This window comes from Macaca thibetana, chromosome 7, assembly GCF_024542745.1.
Source record: "Macaca thibetana thibetana isolate TM-01 chromosome 7, ASM2454274v1, whole genome shotgun sequence".
NCBI lineage: Eukaryota > Metazoa > Chordata > Mammalia > Primates > Cercopithecidae > Macaca > Macaca thibetana.
The window spans coordinates 161596811-161621079 of NC_065584.1; the positions used below are offsets into that span (position 1 = coordinate 161596811).

A 24269-nucleotide genomic window follows, 5' to 3' on the forward strand; every position below is an offset into this window, starting at 1 on the left:
TCTGATGATACTAAAAAATAACAGATGCCCATTATCTTAGGCATAAAAATTAACCTAAATTTGCCTCCTCATAGGCAAAAAAATTGTTTGAGCCTATATATACTGATTCAAAAACAACCTTTGTTTTTATTGTTGGGACAGGACTATATTCCTGCCCAGCCTGATTAGAAAAGAATAGATAGTAATCTGTCCAAAACAGTTTAATCCTTCACCTAGATGAAGTTGACGATTCTATTGCTATGATTACAGTCTACTGATGAAAGAACTGATGACCGTAACTGAAGGATAACACACTATCTTTTAGAAATCAGACTTTATGTTTCTCGAGTGCTATATTGAACCATGCACCTTTGGGAACAAACACTAGATTACTCCATTTTGGGTCCTCAGCAACTAGCTTTAAGTCTAAAATATGACAGGTGCTCAATCAATGTTTGCTGAATAATATCCTACCTGCACAGCTTCATCACGTGCTTGCTTTTCTTCCTGTCTTCTCTGACGCTCTTCCTGTAGCTCATTAAGCCTCTGTTCATATTCCTTCAATTTTGATAAAACATCATGACGTTTATTCTGGGCTTCAAGGGTATTTATAAAGGCAATTTCATTTACCTTTAAAAAACAAAGAAGGTAAGGTTCAGATCAAGTTAACTCTAGGGCACATTACAAAAATAAGAAATCTCACAACAGTCAGGCTGGGCACAGTGGCTCACGCCTGTAATTCCAGCACTTTGGGAGGCCGAGAACGGCAGATCACCTGAGGTCAGGAATTCAAGACCAGCCTAGCCAATATGGTGAAACCCCATCTCTACTAAAAAAAAGAAATTAGCCGGGCATGGTGGCAGGCACCTGTAATCCCAGCTACTCGAGAGGCAGAGGCAGGAGAACTGCTGGAACCCAGGAGCCAGAGATTGCAGTGAGCCAAGATCGCACCACCGCACTCCAGCCTGGGTGACAGAGCAAGACTCTATATCAAAAAAAAGAAGAAGAAGAAATCTAACAACAGTCTTTATATAATAACTTGAACCAATGGTAAGGCATGGAACAAAAAAATGAGGTACTATGGGTCTTTTCTTTCAATATTTACCTCAAAATGGAAAATAATCCAGTGTGTATAAAAAATCCACAGGCCTTAGAAAGAAGTAATTTAGAGGTCTGCCACTGAAAATATTTTTAAGTGAAGAAACAATTCTAAATTCTTATAGAGACCATCTTACAAAGTTCTACTTAATAACATTGTAATTTGCCACTATACGAATTACACAAACATTGAAATAGGTATGCTCACATTATTCTAATGAGTTTGAGAGGACAAAATGTAAAATAAACAACAAATTACTTTTCTTCAACATATATTGAATGAGTGACAATTAGATACAAGGTACTGAACTATACATTGCATTCTTAACTTCACATATATTGATTCTTAATAGTCAAGTTTTGCTAGAAAGTACAGATATTATGAGTAAAGAAGAGCTAATGATAAAGTTCAAAAATCAGGTAGGATCAACCCTCTCATTCTTGAAAGCCAGAGGAAGGGCATGCTACAGTTAAAATGGTAGAGTGAAGTAGGAAAGCGAACACTAGAGACAACCGTCTTTGACAGCCACAGACTACAGGAATCCATGCTGGATGGAATAAAACCTATGTTAAGATATTTTATAAATCTCAGACAAGTTTGAATACAGATCCAACTAAGCTTTCCCAAATTCCATGCCATGATACCACTTTTATAAGCACTTTAATAAGCAGATTAAGCACAGAAACATCCTTCAAACTGTACTGAAAGTACTCAAAATACAAGATAGGCCAGGCGTGGTGGTTACACCTGTAATCCCAGCACTTTGGGAGGCTGAGGAGGGTGGATCGTGAGGTCAGGAGTGCAAGATTAGCCTGGTCAAGATGGTGAAACACATCTCTATTAAATATACAAAAATTAGCCGGACGTGGTGGCAGGCGCCTGTAATCCCAGCTACTCAGGAGGCTGAGGCAGAGAATTGCTTGAACCCGGGAGGTGGGTATTGCAGTGAGCCAAGATCGCGCCGCTGCACTCCAGCCTGGGCGACAGAGCAAGACTCCATCTCAATTAAAAACAAAAAACAAAAAACCCAAGATACACAAGTATGCTCAAAGAAAATTTATTCAGACTATATCAGAGCACACATATTAAACATAATCAAAATGAAAGAAAAAGTAATGGGTCCTAATGCGCTAAGCAAAATTTTTACAATAAAATAAAACTTACAAGGGAAAGAGTATGCAAAAGTCAGATTAAACAACACAATCTTGGCAGTGTGCAGTGGCTCATGCCTGTAATCCCAGCACTTTAGGAGGGAAGCGGGGGAGGACTGCTTGAGCCCGGGAGTTCAAGATCAGTCTGAGCAATGTAGAGTGACCATCTCTATTTTACATACATAGAGAGAGCAAGGTGTGGTGGCATGCAACTATAGTCCTGGTTACTTGGGAGGCTGAGGTGGGAGGATTGCTTGAACCCAGGAGTTGGAGGCTGCAGTGAGCCATGATCGCGCCACTAAACTCCAATTTGGGCAACAGAGTGAGACCCTGTCTCATTTAAAAGAACAGCAACAATTTGGAAGAAAATAATAACTTGTGGCCGGGTGCGGTGGCTCACACCTGTAATCCCAGTACTTTGGGAGGCCAAGACGGGCAGATTGCCTGAGCACAGGAGTTCGAGACCAGCCTGGGCAACATGATGAAACCCCGTCTCTACTAAAATACAAAAAAAAAAAAAATTAGCCGGGCGTGGCAGTGTGTGCCTGTAATCCCAGCTACTCCGGAGGCTGAGGGAGGAGAATCACTTGAACTTGGGAGATGCAGGTTGCAGTGAGCTAAGATTGTGCCACTGCACTCCAGCCTAGGCAATAGAGAGAGACTCTGCCTCAAAAAAAAAAAAGAAAGATAAGAAAATAACCTAAGAAACAGCAGAAAATTCATTACACAAACTTGGTAACACTGAAGAATTTGACAAAAACATGAATTTAAAGAACATTCCAAGACCCCCAGTGGATGCCTCAAATCACAGACAGTACCTATATAGTCAGCCCTCCATATCTGTGGGTTCTACATCCATGGATTCAACCAACTATAGATAAAAAATGTTTTTTTAATGGGTGACTGTGTTTGTACTGAACATGTACAGGCATACCTCAAAGATATTACAAATTTGGTTCCAGCCCACCACAATAAACTGAGTATCACAATAAAGGAAGTCACATGAATTATCAAATTTCCCAGTACATATAAAAGTTATTTTTACACGATACTATGGCCTATTAATTGTGCAACAGCATTATGTCTAAATAAACAATGCATACACCTTAATTCTAAAACACTTTTTCTAAAAAATGCTAATGAACATCTGAGCCATCAGCAAGTTATAATCTTTTTTTCTGGTGGAGAGTCTTGCCTTAATGTTGATGGCTGCTGACTGATCAGGGTGGTGGTTGCTGAAGGCTGAAGTGGCAATTTCTTAAAGTAAAGGCAATTTCTTAAAATAAGACAACAACAAAGTTTGCCACATTAATGGACTCTTCCTTTCCTCAAAGATTTCTCTGTACTATGTGATGCTGTTTGATAGTGTTTTACCCATAGTAGAGTTTCTTTCAAAATTGGAGTCAATGCCCTCAAAATCCTGCTATTGCTTTATCAATTAATTTTATGGACTATTCTAAATAATTCGTTATTTCAACAATGTTCACAGTGTGTTCACCAGGAGTAGATTCCATCTCAAGAAATCACATCATTTGCTCATTCTTAAGAAGTAACTTGGATATGAGGGCGATCTGGCTGCGACATCTGTCACCCCCTTGATCGCCAGGGTTGATTCAGTTGATCTGGCTGGCTAAGCGGGTGTCCCCTTACTCCCTCACCGCTCCAGGTGCGTCCCTCCCAAAGCTGCATGCTCGGTCAAAGAGGATGACCATCCCTGATAGAGGAGGACCGGTTTTTGGTCAAGGAATATGAGTAGCTGTGTTCCCCTGCTAGAATCTCCAAACAAGTTCTTCAAGAAGTAACTCCTCATTTATTTAATTTTTGTCATAAGACTGCAGCAATTCAGTCACATCTCCAGGCTCACTTCTAATTCTCATACTCTTGCTGTTTTTACCACATTTGCAGTTACTTCCTTAACTGTACTCTTGAACCACCAAAAATCATTTGTGAGAGTTGGAATCAATGTCTTTCAAATTTCTGTTAATGTTGATATTTTGACTTCCATGAATCACCAATGTTCTTAATACCATCTAAAATGGTGAGTCCTTTCCAGAAAGTCTTAATTTCCTTTGCCAAGATCCATCAGAGGAATCACTATCTATGGCAGCTATAGCTTTATAAAATGTATTTCTTAAAAACTAAGATTTGAAAGTTGAAATTACTCCTTGATCCATGGACTGCAGAAAGGATGTTACATTAGCAGACACGAAAACACCATTCATCTCCTTGTACTCTCTCCATCAGGGCTCTTAAGTAACCAGTGCAATGTCAGTAAGCAGTAAAATTGTTAGAAGAGTCTTCTTTTCTGAGTTGGAGGTCTCAACAGTAGACTTAAAATATTCAGTAAACAATGCTATAAACAGATGTGCTGTCATGCTGGCTTTGTTGTTCCATTTATAGAGTACAGACAGAATAGATTTAGCCTAATTCTTAAAGGGCCTAGGATTTTCAAAATGGTTAATGAGCACTGGCTTCAACTTGAAGTTGCCAGCTGCATTAGCTCCTAGTGAGTCAGCCTTGACTTTGAAGATTTGAAGTCAAGCTCTAAATTCTCTATAGCTATGAAAGTCCTAGATGGCATCTTCTTCCAAGAGAAGTTTGTTTCATCTGCACTGCAAATCTCTTGTTTGGTGCAGCACTCTTCATCAATTATCTTAGCTAGATCTTCCTTCAGCTTCTATGTCAGCATTTGTTGCCTTACCTTGCTCTTTTATGTTATTGAGATGGCTTCCTTCCTCAAACCTCCAGAATCAACCTCTACTAGCTTCAAACATTTCTTCTGCAGCTTCCATACCTTTCTCAGACTTCACAGAATTGGAGGTAGTCGGGATCTTACTCTGGATTAGACTTTGGCTTAACAGAATATTGCTGCTGGTTTGATCTTCTATCCAGACCACTCGAACTTTCCCCATACCAGCAATAAGCTGTTGTGCTTTCTTATCATTCATATGTTCACTGAAGTAACACATTTAATCTTTCTCAAAACTTTTCCTTTGCATTTACAACTTGACTGACTAGTACAAGAGGCCTAGCTTTCAGTTTATCCCAGCTTTATTTTGTTCTTTTTGTTTTTCAAGACTGGGTATCACTCTGTCACCCAGGCTGGAGTGCAGTGGCTCACTGCAGCCTCACACTCCTGAGCTCAAGTGACTCGTTCACTTCAGCCTACTGAGTGGCTGAGACGATAAGCATGCGCCACCACATCTGGCTAATTTTTTAAATGTTTTTGGTAAAGATGGGGTCTTGCTAAGTTGCACAGGCTCTAGCTCAGTTTTTGACAAGTCTTCCTCAATAAGCTTTATCATTTCTAGTTTTTTATTTAAAGTGAAAGATGTAAAACTCTTCACTTGAAGACTTAAGAGGCCACTGTGTGGTTATCAATTAATTAACCAATTAGCCTAATTTCAATACTGTTATGTCTCAGGAAATAAGGAGGACTAAGGATAAGAAATGGGGGAATGGCCAGGTCAGTGGAGCAGTCAGAACACATGAAACATTTATCAATTAAGTTTGCTGTCACATACGAGTGTAGCTCATGACAACCCAAAACAATTATAATGGTAACTCCAAAGATCACTTACCACAGATCACCATAATAAATATAATAATTGAAAAATCTAAAATATTATAAGAATCACCAAAGTATAACACAGAGACATGAAGTGAGCACATGTTGTTGGAAAAAATGGCAAAAATAAAGACTTGCTTGATGCAGGATTGACACAAACATTCAATTTTTAAAAACTCAGTATCTTTGAAGCCCAATAAAGTGAAGCAGAATAAAACAATGCATGCCTGTACAGACATTTTTTCTTGTCTTCAATCCCTAGATAATACAGTACAATAACTATTACACAGTATTTACATTGTATTCGGTATAAGTAATCCAGAGGTGATTTAAAGTATACAGGAAGATGTGCATAGGTTATATGCAAATACTATACCATTTTACTATACATGGGACTTGAGCAACCATGAATTTTTGTATCTTTCAAGAGGCCCTGAAACCAGTCCTCCACAGATACTGAGGGATGATGACGTACATTGTACAAATTTATTTTACCTTCTTCACAATGTCACAAATAGAAGATTCATTCTTACCACAGATTTCAGAACCTCAGCATAAGATTTCTTTCCTTTCCTTAGTAAGTTGAGAACTTTCATTCTTTCATTTAAAGGAAGCACTTTACAATTTCTGTCTGGCATATCCAAATTGCTAGCACCACTCTTCTTGTGCTTTGGGACCATTAAATAAAATAAGGGTTACTTGAACACAAGCACTATGATACCATGACACGCCATCTGATAACCAAGATGGCTACTAACACACTAATGATCAGATAGCATATACAGCATGGATATACTGGACAAAGGAATGATTTATGTCCGGGACATGACTATACAAGATTTCATCATGGTACTCACAACGGTACACAATCTGAAACTTATGAATTGTTTATTTCTAGATTTTCCATTTAGTATTTTTGGACTGTGATTGACTAGGGTAGCTGAAACCACAAAGACCAAAACTGCAATTAAGGGAGAACTACTGCCTTATTTGATAAAGGTGATTAGTGAGCTAAGGAAACAGAGCACAAAAGTAACACTATCACAGAATTACTTAAATTAGAAAACGCATGGAACAGAACAAGGATATTGTAAAAACCAACTCCAAATAATGGGCCAAGCACAGCTGCTCACATCTGTAATCCCAATGCTATGGGAGGCCAAAGCAGGAGGATCACTTGTGGCCAGGAGTTCGAGACCAGCCTGGGCAACATAGCAAGACCTCCATCTCTACAACAAATTTAAAAAATAAGTCAAATTTTGTGGCACATGCCTATAGTCCCAGCCACTCAAAAGGCTGACTCAGTAAGATCACTTGAGACCAGGAGTTCAAGGCTGTAGTGAACTATGATCATGCCACTGCACTCCAGCCTGGGTGACAGAGTGAGACCCTGTCTCTATTAAAACAAAGAAATTACTTCTAGAGGAAAAACTTTTGATAATCACAGTTATTGTAGATTTTTACAGTGAAGATGAATGGATAATAAGCCTTGAATATAGAGAACATAGCAAAATGATCTAATATAAAGATAAAGATAAATAGGATCTATGTAGTTAAGAAAGGCAACAGAAAATATTCCAACATAAAATACAGGAAATGTTTAAAGATTAAGAGAGCTTACATTACTTCATAAAACACTGACTCAGAACATCACCATCAAGAATATCCTTATTAAATCATAAAACATTAAGAAAGAATAATAATTTTTCAAGCTTCCATGCAGTAAATGTAAGTCACCTACAAGAAAGAAAAATCAGTGTGGATTCAGGCTTCCCTACAGAAATAATTAATACAATAATGTCTACGAAGTTCTGAAGGAGAGATACTGTGAATCATAAATATGATCTCGAACCAAGATATAATTCAGATAGAAATGCCACAGGCCTAAAATATGCAAGAACTCAAGGAACAGAGCATATATGAGCTTTTCCTAGAAAAAAAGTTTTTTTCTTAATAAAATCCAGCAAACCAAAAGACAAAACAACTCAAATGAAGAACTGGTAAACAATGAGTTGATTTATATATACAAGGAAAACTAAACTGAGGAACTTAAAGTTACAGAGGAAAATATAAATTTGATAAACTTTAACAAGAGAAAAATAATAAACCTATGAATAATTATTGTGGAAAGATTAGGATGATATACGAGTGATAATTTTCTCATCTCTTTTCAGCAAGGTTTCCCTAAAAATGTTCAGAAATTAAAATGAAATTGGATAAATACAACTCCAAACTCTCAATACGTTTCATAATATTACCTCAAAAAATTCATATGAGAATGAATTCTTCTTGTGATAAACAAATACGACAAACTCAAGAATTCCCTCAATTTTACTTCTACTTCATCTCCTTCCCTTAAAATGGAACTAAAATAAAGATTACTACATCTTACTAAGAAGTATCATATATAGAATAATTCTATTTTATGATTATCCATTCATGCAATCTGAATATAACAACAGGAAAATGTCTGAAACAGCGTCTACCTAATGTTAATGGTGGCTATCTCTGAGGATGGGATTGAGTTTCCTTTGCTATATTGCTTAAACTCTTCAAAATAAAAATGAATCACTTTTAAAATAAAAATACGGCCACTATTTTAAATACAACATAATATTAAAGAAATCTAGAGTAATGTATTTACACTTAGGCTTGAAGACCATGAAAAGTCCCTCAAGATTTTTGGACTGACAGGCATTACAATACCCTCCAAAAAGATTAATTTAGAGGGAGGAGGAGCAAAAGGGAAGAATATCAACTGTAAATATTTAGGAGGGAGATAAAAGTAAACCGGTGGAAGCCGCAATGGAAAATGCAGGTGCCTACAGAGTTAGAGAACTGCAGGTTCTCTAACTACATATGACCACATATGACTCCAAAGAAGATGTCAGAAAAAATTAGCTTATCTTTCTGGCTTATACACAAAAAGTTGTCAAAAAGAGATTAAAAAGAAAAGCGAAATGAAGTAAATGAATACAAGTTTTCCAAATCTAGGTGAATGGGTGACTAGCTATTATTATCATTATCTGAAATATGGACTTCAGTAAAGTTGGTTTGGGATAAAGGAGATGGTGAGCTGATGAGTTCCACTGGATACAAGCACCAAACAAGAGGCAACTGAGTCTACAGCTCAGTTGAAGGTAGGGCTAAAGATTCAGATTTAGAAATCACTGCAGAGAAGACAGCTGAAGCAATGGTAGTGACTGTGATACTAAAGAAGAAGAGTAAGTGAAGTGAAACTTCATTTTTCAGTTACATTTAACTGACAAAATAAAGAAGGGAAAACAGTGACGGATTGGTTAGAGAGTAGAGAGAAAATTAAGATAGTACAGAAGTTTTCTAGAAAAAGGTGCCTGATGGTGTTCATATGAAGTGACTCAGAAAAGTCTTTTAAACTCAGTGAAAACAGAAATATTCTCAAAGGTAAATACAGTTGCAGAAAGGGGAAAATGATATAAGGAATTAAGGAAGACGTGGGTGATGAGGTAGTAGAAACAAGCTCAGACCACTATTTCTCAGAAATTCGGGGATTTACAAAAAATACAAAATTGGTAATCTATACAACAGGTGTACAAAAGTAGGCAATCTCGAGTAATAAAGCAAAGGACAAGAATTTAACTGATAAAAAAATTCCAAGAGCAGCAAAGAGGACAAAAATAGGACCCACAGCACAAGCAATAAGAAACAGGTGTCTTTTCCTCAAAAAAAAAAAAAAAAAGAAAGAAAAATAAATGGTAATTATTACTAGACATGTTGCAACTGAAAATGAGTCAATAAGCCATTAAGAAACTAAAAATGAAAGTCAATATTAGACTATTAAATAATGGACTATGATCTAATATAAAATCAGGTTCTGAATAACTCAGGCTGCAATATTAATCACCATCAACTGAGTACTTGCTAATTTATTTTCAACCATCTACCTACCTAAGAAAGAACTAAAGGATTTGAAATGGCCATTAATTTACCCCAAGAACTCACAGAAAGCATACATGGAAAAAAATCATCTTGAGCATGTAACAGGTCTAAAATGGTACATGTTCTCAAGGAAAGTACTCGTATGGTAAAATTTAAATTTAAAAAAAATCACTGGATTATTAATACTTTTTGGTTAGTAACAGAACAACAGAAATACATGACAGACTTCAGAAAAAATTAAGTAGTAGAATATTTCTTCTATAATTCTAATGTTTTACTAAGTGCTTTTGTTATACCAAAGATGACATTAACTGCTTCACAACATGCATAATCTAACTTAATACTTACAGTAATTGAGATGTAGGTAAAATTATTCCCATTTTAAAGATGAACAAATAGGCTCAGAGAGGTAAAATAATACCTAAGGCTATTCAGCTACTAAGTGGTAGAGTGAGAACCTAAATTCAAATTTGTCTAACTCAAGAGACTTCAGTCTTCACTATGATAATAAAAAATACTTTTGAATAAGAAAAAAAAAATACAGTGCCTATTTTCTTTGTAGAAATGGAATACATGTCCAGACAGGATTTCAGTTTATTGAACTGAAAATGGTGACAATTAAGAGCACCAATAGGTGAGCAAGTGGTAGCAAGGTTTTAAAACAGTATTTCATATTAGCAAGAATTTTAGTACAGACTCTTAATTCACTTACCATTAATTATTCTGCCAAAAGGCTACTGGAACTGATAAGCTATTCTGGCAAGGATTCAGGATATAAAAATCAATGTACAAAAATCAGTAGCATTTCTATATACCAATAATGCCCAGGCAGAGAGTCAAATCAAGAACACAATAACATAAAATAGTCAAAGAAAATGGCATACCCAGGAAAATACAGCTAACCAAAGAGGTGGAAGAACTCAACAAGGAGAATGACAAAACACTGCTGAAAAAAATCAGAGATGACACAAACAGAAAAACATCCCATGCACTGTATTAGAAGAATCAGTATCATTAAAATGGCCATAAGCAATTTATAGATTTGATGCTATCCTATCAAACCACAATGGCATTCTTCACAAAATTAGAAAAAAAAAAAAAAAAAACTATTCTAAAATTCGTATGGAATCAAAAAAGAGCCCCAATAGCCAAAGCAATAGTAAGCAAAAGGAACAAAGCTTGAGGCATCACATTACTCGACTTCAAACTATGCCACAAGGCTACAGTAAACAGAACAGCATGGTACTGGTACAAAACAGACACACAGACCAATGGAACAGAACAGAAAATTCAGAAATAAAGCTGCACACCTCCAACCATCTAATCTCCAACAAGGCCAACAAAAACAAGCAATGGGAAAAGTACTCCTTCAATAAATGGTACTAGAATAACTGGTTAATTACATGCAGAATGACAAAACTAGACCCTTATTTTTAACTACATATAAAAATTGACTTAAGATGGATTAAAGATTTAAATGTAAGGCCTCAAACTATTAAAATCCTAGAAGAAAACCTAGGAAATACCCTTCTTGACATCTGCTTGACAAGGCAGTATCTCCAAAAGTAATTGGAACAAAAACAAAAGTTGACAAGTAGGCCCTAATTAAGCTAAAAATCTTCTGCACAGCCAAAGAAACATTCAACAGAGTAAACAGACAACCTACAGAATGGGAAACAATATTTGTAAACAATGTATCTAACACAGTCTAATATCCAGGATCTATAAGGAACTTAAATCAACAAGCAAAAAACAACCTCATTTTTAAAAATGAGCAAAAGACATGAACTGACATTTCTCAAAAGACATACAAGTGTCCAATTAACATGAAAAAATTCTTAGCATCACTAAGCATCAGATAAATACAAATCAAAATCACAATGAGATGCCATCTCACACCAGTCAGAATGGCTATCATTAAAAAGTTAAAAAACAAGAGATGCTGGCAAGGCTACAGAGAAGGGGAATGCTTATACACTGTTGGTGGGAATGTAAATTAGTTCAGCCACTGTGGAAGGCAGTATGGCAATTTCTCAAAGAACTTAAAACACAACTACCATTTGACCCAGCAATTCCATTACTGGGGATCTATCCATTGGAAAGCAAATTATTATACCAAAAAGACACATGCAGTCGTATGTTCACTGCCATGCTATTCACAATAGCAAAGACATGGAATCAACCCAGGAGTCCACTGATAGTGCCCATCAATAGACTGGATTAAAAAAATGTGGTGCATATACACCATGGAATACTATGCAACCAAAAAAGAATGAAACTGTATCCTTTGCAACAACATGGATGGAACTGAAGGTCATAATCCTAATTGAATTAATGCAACAGTAAACCAAAGGACAATTTTCTCATTTGTAAGTGGGAGCTAAACAATAAGCACATATGGACATAAACATGGGAACAATAGATACTGCAGACTACTAGAGGTGGAGAGGGAAGAGAGAGAAGGATTAAAAACTACTTATTGGCCTGTAATTCCAGCACTTTGGCAGTCTAACGTGGGTAGATCACCTGAGGTTAGGAGTTCAAGACCAGTCTGGCCAAAATGGTGAAACCTCATGTCTACTAAAAAAAAAGAAAAAAAATTAGCCAGGCATGGTGGCCTGTGCTTGTAATCACCGCTACTTGGGAGGCTGAGGCGGAAGAATCACTTGAACCCAGGAGGCAGCTGTGTCAGTGAGCCAAGATCGCGCCACTGCACTCCAGCCTGGGCAACAGAGCGAGACTCCATCTCAAAAAACGAAACAAAACAAAACAAACCTCATTACTATGCTCATTACTTGGGTGCAATATATCCATGGAACAAACCTGCACATGTACCCCGCGTATCCAAAATAGAAGTTGGAATTTTAAGAAAAAGAATTAAAAGTACTATAAATGGTAGCTGATATCCTCATGTAAAGATACCAGGGAGTTGACCATCCATCTCTATGGAAATTATTTAAACTGTGACAAACAATTAGGTTAATTTGCTTAAAAGAGTCACTTTGGCTTAATAAAATCATATTGAAAGTAAGTATATTAAGCAATTAGACAAGTCAAAATGTATATAAGTCATATGGTAAAATATCACAAAATGAGAATACTAAAGTAATAAGTACAGTGGTAAAATCAGAACCTTTGGAACCAGAAAGATCTGGATTTAATTCTGCCTTTATGATCATCAATAATCTACCTACAGACTGTTGCTCGAAAATAAACAGATACAAATACTAATAACACATACATCAGAAATTCCACTTCCAGCCATAAGTAACAGGATGAGATTTACCCTTGCACTTTAAACAACTAACAAAATTGGACAAATATATGAAATACCTAAATTCAATTAATGTAATACACCATATCAATAGAACAAGGACAAAAAATATAGTGTAACAGCAATAGATGGAGAAGAAGCATTTGACAAAATCCAATATCCCTTCATAATAAAAACATTCAACAAACGATGAATAAAAATGAACTTCCTTGACCCAATAAAGGACATATAGTTGTCCCTCAGTATCCATTGGAGATTGATTCCAGGATCCACTACGGATACCAAAATGCAGATGCTGAAGTCCCTTACAGTTGATGCTCTGCATTCACAGATTCAACCACCTGCTGATCAAGACTACTACGGATGTGTAGTCTCACTACTTCTATTCAACAATATACTATAGGTTCTAGCCAGAGCAATTAAACAAGAAAAAGAAATCAAAGACATCCAACTGGAAAGCAAAAGCAAAACTAACTATATTTGCAGATTATGTGATCTTGTTTATGAAAACTCCTAAAGAATTCACTAAAAAGCTATTAAAACTAATGAAGGAGTTCAAACAAGATTATAAGACATAAGATCAATACATAAAAATTGATTATATGTTACACATTTGCAATGAATAATCAAAAATGAAATTAAGATAACAATATCATTTATAATTGCATCCAAAAGAATACTTACGAATAAATTAAAGCAGTAAAATACTTGTATGTTGAAAACAAAACAATGCTGAAAGAAATTAAAGAAGACAAATAAATAGAAAGAAATTCCATGTTCATAAATTGGAAGACTAATATTAAGACGATAATACTACTCAAAGGGATATAAAGATACGTAATCCCTAACACAATGCCAATGGGCTTTTTTGCAGATATGAAAAACCAAACCTCAATTCACATAGAATTGCAAGGTGCATTTCATTGGTACATCATGTTCTGTGGGGATAGGGATAACAAAATTGGAGGACTCATGGTTCCATTTCAAAGCTTACTAAAAAGCTACAGTAATCAAAATAGTGTGGTATTGGCATAAAGACAGACATACAGACTGCTATGGTTTGGCTGTCTGTCCCTTCAAACCACATGTTGAAATATGTGATCTGGCCGGGCGTGGTTGCTCTCACCTGTAATCCCAGCACTTTGGGAGACCGAGGCGGGCAGATCACGAGGTCAAGAGATCAAGACCATCCTGGTCAAAATGGTGAAACCTTGTATCTACTAAAAATACAAACCTTAGCTGGTGTGGTGGCGTGCACCTGTACTCCCAGCTACTTGGTAGGCTGAGGCAGGAGAATCGCTTGAACCCAGGAGGTATAGGCTGCAGTGAGCCAAGATCACACCACTGCACTCTAGCCTGGCAACAGAGTGGGACTCCGTCTCAAAAAATATATATATATGTAATCAATATGTGAAACATTAATTGCCAATGTTGGAGGTAGAGGCCTATTGGGAAGTGTTTGGGTCATGGGAACAGATCCCTCATGAATAGATTAATGCCCTCAGGGGAAAGGGGTGAGCTCTGCTATATTAGTTCCTGCAAAAGTTCCCTCAAGAGCTGGTTGTTTATAAGAGTCTGGTACCTCCCTCCTCTCTTACTGCCTCCTCTTTCACCATGTGATCTGCACATGCTGACTCTCCTTCACCTTCTGCCATCACTGGAGTCAGCCTGAGGCCCTCACCAGAAGGAGATGATGGTGCCATGCTTCTTGTACAGCCTACAGAATAGTGAGCTAAATAAACCTCTTCTCTTTATAAATTACCCAGCCTCAAGTATTCCTTTATCACAACACAAATGGGCTGAGACAGACCAATGGGAGGGTTTGTCTCTTCAACAAATGGTGCTGGGAAATATGTATATTCTTATGCAAAAGAATTAAGTTGAACCCCTACCTCAGATCACACACAAAAATTAACTCAAAATGTTTTTATGATTTAAATATAAAAATCTAAAACCACAAAATCTCAGAAGAAAACAAAGAGGTAAATCTTCATGATCTTCGATTTGATAATTATTTCCTAGCACCAAAAACTAAGCAACAAAAAAAGATAAATAAATTGGAATTTGACATTAAAAATTTTTATTAAAAGAACATTATCAAGAAAGTGAAAAGACAACTTGCAAAATTAAAGAAAGTATTTGCAAATCACAAGTTTCATAAGGATCTAGTATCCAGAACATATAAAGAACTCTTATAACTAAACAACGAAAAGATGAACTGCCCAGGTAAAAAGTGAGCAAAGGATTTTGAACAGAGATTTTTTTCCAAGAAGATATACAAATGGCCAAAAAGTACATGAAAAGATGCTCAACAGTATTAGTCTTTGGGGAATAGATAAATTTCTTGAGTGACACAAATTATATAATAGAAACAGATATTAGGAATAGCTCTACGTAAATTAAAGAAATAAAACTTTTAGGCAAAAACCCTCCCACAAAGAAAACCAGATCCAGATAGCTTCCTTGGTGGATTTTACAAAAAAAAAAAAAAATTAAACAATAAATTGTACCAATTCTACACAAACAACTCTAAAGAAACTGAAGATAATGGAAGCCTTCCTAAATCACTTTACAAAGCCAGCATATCCTGTTACCAAAAACAAAGACATTAAAGAAAAAAAACTATAGAACACCCTCGGTCATGAACACTGATGCAAAAATTCCTAAAATTTTAGCAAATCAAATTCACCAATATATAAAAACGATAATATACTATGACTACATGAGGTTTATCCCAGAAATGCACAGTTGATTTAATATATGAAAATCAACCAGTGAAATTCATCATTAAAAAATTTTTTAAATTATATCTTAATTGACAAAACACCATGTGAACAATTTTAAAGTCCAATCATGGTAAAGATTTTCAGTAAACTAAGACTAGAAAGAAATTTCCTCAATTTGATAACAAACATCTATGAAACATCTATAGCTAATATCATACTTAATGGTGAAGAGTAAATGCTTTTCTCCTGAGACTGGGAACAAGGAAAGACGTCAGCTCTCTTCACAACTCTCAACACTGTAGTAGTCCCGGCCATTGCAATACAAGGAGATAAAAAATAAAAAACATACAGACTGGAAAGAAAGAAATAACAATAGACCTAATAAGTGAGTTTATTAGCAAGGTTGTAGAATACAAGGTACATATACAGAAATCAACTGCACTGCTATATATTAGCAATAAACAGAAAAAAAACCATTGAATATACCATCAAACATATGAACTATAGATAAATTTCACAAAATAGATGCAAAGGCAAGAATCTAAATAAGTTGAGATATATATCATGTTCATGGAAATGCTCAATATCATTAAGATGTCAATTCTCCCCCAAATTAATCTATAAATTCAATGCAAACCCATTTTAAACCCAGATAGGCTTTAAAAAACTCTTTGTAGAAATTCAAAAGCTGATCCTGTAATTTATATGGAATACAAAGGATCTAAAATAGCCAAAATAGCTCGGAAAAAAACAACAAAGCTTACGGACGTGTACTTTCTGATTTCAATTTATTATAAAGGTACAATAATCAAGATAGAGTGGTACTGGTATAAAAACAGGCACAGAGATAAAGGAAACAGAATCAAGTTAGAAAGAAAACTCACATATTCATGGCCAATTCATTTTCAACAATGTTATTAAAGCAATTCAATGTAAAAAGAACAGTCTTAAACAACTGGTGCTGGAACAGTACATACCCACATGAAAAAAAAATCTCAACCATAACTCATAATACACACAAGTACAAAACCTAAAAAATCAAATCAAAAAAATTTAGAAAACATGAATTAGACCTGTAACTAGTAAGGACATTGATCAGTAATTTAGTAATCTCCTAAGAAAATCCCTGGACCTTATGGCTTCATGGGTGAATTCTACCAAACACTTAAAGAACTAACACCAAACCTTCTCAAACTCCAAACAACTGAAGAGGAGGGAATACATCCTAACTCATTCTATGGGGCCAGCATTACCCTGATACCAAAACCAGACAGAAACTAAAAGGAAAAAACTATAGACCAATATCCTTTATCAATATTAACGCAAAAACTCTCAACAAAATACTAGCAAAGCATATTAAAAGAATTATACACCATGACCAAGTAGGATTTATTCCTGGAAGGGTTCGAAATACGGAAACTGACCAATGTTTAACATATTAACAGAATTAAAGAGGGAAAAAACATACAGTCTCAATTGATGCACAAGAAAACATTTGACAATTAAACATTTTTCATGACAAAAAACAACAAACTAGGAACAGAACAAACTCAAAAGCGATATATGAAAAAATCTCAACAAATATCATACTCAATGGTAAAAGACTGAGAGCTTTTACTCTGCTATTAGGAACAAGATAAAGATACCTGCTTTCACCACTTTTTTTTTACTGAGACGGAGTCTTGCTCTGTCACCCAGGCTGGAGTGCAGTGGCGCGATCTAGGCTCATTGCAAGCTCCACTTCCCGGGTTCACGCCATTCTCCTGCCTCAGCCTCCCAAGTAGCTGGGACTATAGGTGCCCACCACCACGCCCAGCTAATTTTTTGTATATTTAGTAGAGACGGGGTTTCACTGTGTCAGCCAGGATGGTCTCAATCTCCTGACCTCGTGATCTGCCCGCCTCGGCCTCCCAAAATGCTGTGATTACAGGTGTGAGCCACTGTGCCTGGCCGTTTTCACCGCTTCTATTTAAAGTAGCACTAGAAATTCAAGCCAGAAGAATTAGGAAAGTAAAAGAAATAGTGTCCAAATTTAGAAAATAGTAAGATTATCTTTGTTCACAGATGATATGAACTTATATGTAGAAAACACTTACAGATTCCACCAAACAAAAACTGTTAGAACTAATAAAAATTCAGTAAAGAAGCAGGATACAAAGTCAACATACAAAAATCAATTGCATTTCTATACACTAACAAGGAACAATCTGAAAAGGAGATTATGAAAACAATCCCATTAACAATAGCATCAAAAATAATAAAATACTTAGTAATTAACCAAGGAGGCAAAAGATACATACAATAAAAAGTACAAAACATTGTTGAAAAATTAAAGACAACACAAATAAATAAAAAATTATCCCATGATCATGAACCAGAACACTTAAAATTGTTAAGACATCAACAATACACAAAGTGATCTATAGATTCAATGCAATCTCTATCAAAATCCCAATGATGACTATGCAGGAACAGAAAAGTCCACCCTAAAATTCATATGGAATCTCAAGGGACCCCAAATAACCAAAACAATCTTTAAAAAGAACAACAAAATTGGATGACTCACACTTCCTAATTTCAAAACTTAAAACTACAAACATCAGAACAGTATAGTACTAGCACTAAAACAAACATACAGACCTATGGAATAGAACAGGGAGCTAAGAAATAGACCCTCACAGATATAGTCAAATGATTTTTGACAAGGATGCCAAGACAATTTAATGGACAAAGAACAGTCTTTTCAGCAAATGGCAATGGGAAAACTCGACAGTCACATGCAAAAGAATCAAGCTAAACCTTTACCTAACTCTATATGCTGAAATTAACTCAAAATGGATCAATTACCTAAACGTAAGATCTAAAGCTATAAAACTCTTAGAAGACACAGGATCAAAGTGTCACGACACTAGATTTTGCAATGACTTACTGGATATGACACCAAAGTCACAGGCAACAAAAGAAAAAACAGACAAACTGGACTTTGCGAAAATTAAAATATTTTGCGTGTCAAAAGATGTTACTGTCAAAGTAAAAATGCAACCCACAGAATGGGAGAAAACATTTGCAAATCATATCTTTGATTTAAAAACAAATTGATATCAAGAATATATGAAGAAGTCTTAAAACTCCACAACAAAAAAACAAACAACTCAATTCAAAAATGGGCAAATGACTTGAATAGACATTGCTCCAAAGAGGATATACAAATGGCCAATAAGCACATGAAAAGATGCTCAACACCACTAATCATTAGAGAAATGCAAATCAAAACTACAACGAGACACCAAATAACACACATTAGAATGACTACTATCACAAAAACAAAATGATGGAAGTTAGAGAGGATATGGAATAACTGGAACCCTTGTGCACTACTGATGGGAATGTAAAAATGTTGAACTACATGTAGAAAACAGCATGGTGATTCCTCAAAAAATTAAAAATAGAATTACCATAAGATCCAGACTTTCCAATTCTGGGTATATACCCAAAAGAATTCAAAGCAGGGACTCGAGAGTTATTTGTACATCCATATTTACAACAGCACTATTCACAATAGCTAAAGTGTAGTAATAACTCAAATGTCCATTGAGATATGAATGGATAAGCAAAATGTGGTATATACATACAATGGAAAATTACTCAGCCTGAAAAGGGATGGAAATTCTAACATATGCTATAACACTGAAGACCTAATGCTAAATGAAATAAGCCAGTCACAAAAAGATAAAATTATATCATATCATTCCATTTATAAGAGGCACTTAGAGTAGTCAAAATCATAGATCTAGAAAGTAGAATGATCATTGCCAGGGGCTGGTGGTGAGAATGAGGAGTTACTGTTTAATGAGCACAGAGTTTCAGTTTTACAAGATGAAAAAGACTAATGGAGATACATGGTGGTGATGACTGCATAACATGAATGCATTAAAACCACTGAACTGTATACTTAACAGATGATAAATATTACATTACGTTTTTCCCACAAAAAAAGGAAAAAAAATTAAGACTCTATACACATATTTTAAAAATTACTGAAATTAAAATGTGTAACTGTGTCAAGTGCTGGTCAGAATATAGCACAACTAGAACTCCCATTCACTACTGGTAGGAATGGAAAACCATGTGTAAAACTTAAACATGAACCTATTGTAAGATGCTATACTAATCCACTCCTAGGTTTTCATAAAATAAAAATGAAAGTACACATCTGCACAAAGACATATACATGAATTGCCACAGCAGCTATATTTGTAATAGAAAAAAACTGGAAAGAAAACACACGTCCATCAACAAGTGACTGGGTTAACAAATTACGGTATTTCCATACGTAAAGAAATGGAAGGAATGACTCAGCAATGAAAAGGAAGGAATTATTCACACACACAACAGGATGAAGTTCCAAGTAACTATTATGAGGGAAAGCCAGAGAAAAGAATAGATAATGTATGATTCCACACACATAAGTTCTAGAAAATGCAAACATTTATACTGATAGAAAGCAGATCAGTAATTAGATAATAGAGTTGAATGAAGGAATGAATTACAAAGAGGAATTGTATATTATGTTCATTGTACTGATAGTTTCAAGGATATAATACATGTCAAAACTCATCAAATGGAATAAATTACATATGTGCTGCTTATTATCTATCAATTATACCTTTGTATAATAAAATAATAATAGATGGCTCACAGAATTATCAAAGGGATAAAATATTGCACCTCGTAAGTTTTAAATGAGCCTGTAAAATGCTGTTATCCTAGAACAGAATAAACACTGGATAAACATTATCTTCCATTACTATTATATAACAATTGAAAAAAGTACTTGGGTAATTAAGTTAACATTTAAAGCTCTTATGATATACCTTAGCTTCTTCTTCTTGTGCTTTTTTCACAATTGCTTGTAATTGCACTTCTCGCTTAAACTCAGCATGAAGTAATTTTTCTTCCATCATCCTGCGTCGTTGATCTAGTAATTCTTCCTTCCACTTCCGGACATCCTTCTCCTGTGTATAGTGAATTATCACATCCTTAATTTCAATATATACAATCATTTAAATGAAGTACTAATAAATAAATGGCTTATGAAATATAAACTCTAAGTGTGGAAAAATGTGCAGCAACATGACTAACAATTAAGGACGAGAACTATGAGGCCAGACTACCTAAATTCATAATCTACATTGGCCACTTACTAGCTGCATAATCTAGACAACTTTTTTAGCCTATGTCTCAGTTTCCTTATCTATAAACAGCAAATAAAAATAATAATATTACCTCACAGGATTATTTGAAGGTTCATAAAACTCTCAGAACAGTGGCTTAGATATGCCTCTACAGAAATATTTGCATTATTCTTGTACCGTTATCATGAGTATGTTTAAAATGAATATAGTGTATATTTAACCTTATAAACGTTAACATCTCTATGATGTAACCCACATTCAAGAAAAATAAGTAATTTTATCCTAGAAACTGAAAAATGATATCTAACAAATCACATTATTTGCATAAGAAATATTCTCTGAAGGAACAGAGAGGGTTTCACCTACAAAAAAATATAGACATAATAATTGCTACTTTATGTTGTTTTAAGAAATTAACCCTTAAAATTTTAATTCCTTAAAACAACCTCAAACAGAAGAAGTAAAAGCTTGTTCTGTGCTCTAGGAAATAAGATTCAGCACCATGAAAATAAATTATAGAAAATCAGAAGATGGGTCAATATGAGTGGAAAAAACCTAAAATTTTATTTGAGTTGTTTCTCTCAATAATTGTGTTGAACCATCCAAAAAAGTATGATACAAAAATAGCACTACACGAAGAGCCAGATGACATGTCCTTAAAGCCTCAGCTCTGCAAATTATTGGTTGTGTAACACTGGAAACAACACTTAGCCTCTCCTAGATTGTTTTTACATCTATAAAATGAGGTTCAGCACCTGCCTTGTGTACATCATAGAGTTATTGTGGTGATGTGATGACATCACTCATGTGAAACAGTGTTGAAAACAATAATCCATCATACAAATGGAAGAAGAAAATTGCCATTAAAATTAATTTAAGAGATACCTACATTGATGAGAAAATAACCAGAACACATCTAAAGTCTTGTATACTTTCACTAATCAACGATTTTCTTGCATGAATACTTGGAGATCATGTTTAGATAAAAGAAAATATACTATAATTGTGCTGGTATTTAAAAACACAGTAAGAGAAGAATTGTGATTGTGTTAGAGCACTTCTCTTAAGCTAAAATTAAAATAATACATTGACTCTTGTAGAACTCCACAAGAGACTGCTTTTCATATCTAATCTATTCAGCTACATGACAAATTATTGAGATTCAAGTAAAAATAAAACTCAAATAATTTTCTTATAGTCCTAGTCAACTTTACACTGTACTCAACAGAATCTTGCACTACCTAATGTATTTTTATGAACATTCAAATTATGTGGTCCAACTATTTCTCCCAAATTTAAACTACACAGTAAAAGTAATCCAAATAATATGCTTAACCTATGACTATTTATACTCTTTTCTAATACCAGAAGGTAACAAAAGAGTTCACCTGTAATTACAATATAGTAGCCATACATCTTTCATCATGCTGTGTTAGGTACCTGTAGTATGGAGCCTCTGAGATGGTGCCTAGTGATCTAAGCCACCTGGTTTTAAGATCCTTATGTAATCTCCTCCCATATTGTATCAGAACTGTGACCAAAAGAATACAGCAAAAGCAATGCTATAAAACTCAGCACAACTTCCTTTTATTAACTCTCTAAGGTACTTTTTCCTTTCTCTCCCCGACTCTCTCTCTCTGATTTTCTATGGAGAAACCACTGGCCATGTCATGAAGACACTTGGGCTGTAGAAAGGTATACTTGGCAAGAAACTGAGGTTTCTGGCCCACAGCCAAAGGGGAACAAAAGCCAGCAAATAACCGCACAAATGAGTATGGAAGTGGATCCTCCAGACCCAGATGACTATGACCTGACTGATAGCTTGACTAAAAATTCATCAGGCTGGAAGCAGTGGCTCACGCCTGTTATCCCAGTACTTGGGAGGCAGATCACTTCCGGTCAGAAGTTCGAGACCAGTCTGGCCAACATGGTGAAATCTCGTCTCTACCAAAAATACAAAAAATTAGCCAGGTGTGGTGGCGCATGCCTGTAATCCCAGATCCTCAAGAGGCTGAGACAGGAGTATCACTTGAACTCGGGAGGTGGAGGCTGCAGTGAGCCGAGATTGTGCCATGGCACTCCAGCCTAGGCGACAGAGCCAGACTCCATCTCGAAAAAAAAAAAAAAAAAATCATCAGAGACCCAGAGCAAGAATGATGGCCAGGTATGATGGCTCACACCTGGAATTCCAGTGCTTTAGAAGGCCAAGGTAGAAGGATTGCTTGATGCCAGGAGTTCAAGACCAGTCTGGGCAACATGGCAAGACCCTGTCTCTACAAAAAAATTAAAAATTTAACCAGGCACGATGGCATGTGCCTGTAATCTTGTTTACTCAAGAGGTTGAGGCAGGAGGATGGCTTCAGCCCAGAAGTTCTAGGCTGCAGTGAGCTATGCTGCATCACCGCATCCCATCCTGGGTGACAGAGCAAGTCCCTGGCTCCAAATAAAACAATAAAAGAATCACTATGCAATTCCTGGTTGCCTTTTTCACAGAAATAGTGACCTGATAAATGTTTGCTGTTGTAAGCTAACTTTTTCCGTTATTTGTCATACAGCATAGATAACACAGTACTCAGTTATAAGAGTGACTGTATATTAAGCAACATCCATCCTAGCACTATGTTACTGTTTTACATACTGGCCTCATTTAAGCATCACAACAGGTTAATAACTACAATTGTCATTTTTCAGAAAAAGAAACTGAAATACAATAATGTTAAGTAACTTGCTCAGGGAATCATAGCTTATTATATGACAAAATCAGGATTTAAACTTGGTTGGCTATCTCCAGAGCCCATGTTATTTCCACTTACCACACTGATCAATAGTTATTCTGCTCTAAATACACAGACTCTCTTCTGCAAATATAATTAGTGCTTATCCAAACTTGATCATCTTTCCCTGATGTTGAAAATAATGGTTTTTCTCTTCTAATCAGTTTACATCCCATTACATTCATAGATTTTCTAATGAAGGAATATCTTTGAATTCCAAGAATAAACTCAAAGTTTCCTATGTTTTCAGGTATTTTGTTTTTTGTTAACTACAGTCATGATGCTGTACATTACATCATCAGAAATTATTAATCTTGCATAAGTCAAACTTTTGTACCCTTTGACCAATACCACTCTATCTCCCCTCTCTGCTTCTATGAATGTGACTTTTTCATATTCCACACAGAAGTGAGATCATGCAGCATTTCTGTGTCTCTTTTCACTTAGCTTAATATCTCTAGCTCCATCCACGTTGTCACAAATGTTAAAATTTCATTCTTTTTAAGGCTAGATAATATTGTTTTTATATATATATACACACATATATATATATGAACACACACACACAAAATATATACCATATTT

The 24269-nt window shown here is 35.5% G+C and overlaps 2 protein-coding genes across 12 annotated transcripts in view; one reads left to right on the top strand and one right to left on the bottom strand.

Moving 5' to 3' along the window:
• The window catches only part of SCAPER (S-phase cyclin A associated protein in the ER), a 571361-nt gene that overhangs the window by 391660 nt on the left and 155432 nt on the right, over positions 1–24269 (bottom strand). For all 11 annotated transcript variants that reach the window (XM_050799824.1, XM_050799823.1, XM_050799825.1 and 8 more), the window contains 2 exons: positions 20590–20730; positions 454–609 (listed from right to left, as the gene is read on the bottom strand). In XM_050799824.1, coding sequence (XP_050655781.1) covers positions 454–609; positions 20590–20730 — 297 coding nt within the window. The remainder of the gene's footprint in view (positions 1–453; positions 610–20589; positions 20731–24269) is intronic.
• RCN2 (reticulocalbin 2) overlaps positions 1–24269 on the top strand; it is a 466582-nt gene that overhangs the window by 234187 nt on the left and 208126 nt on the right. The window lies entirely within an intron of this gene.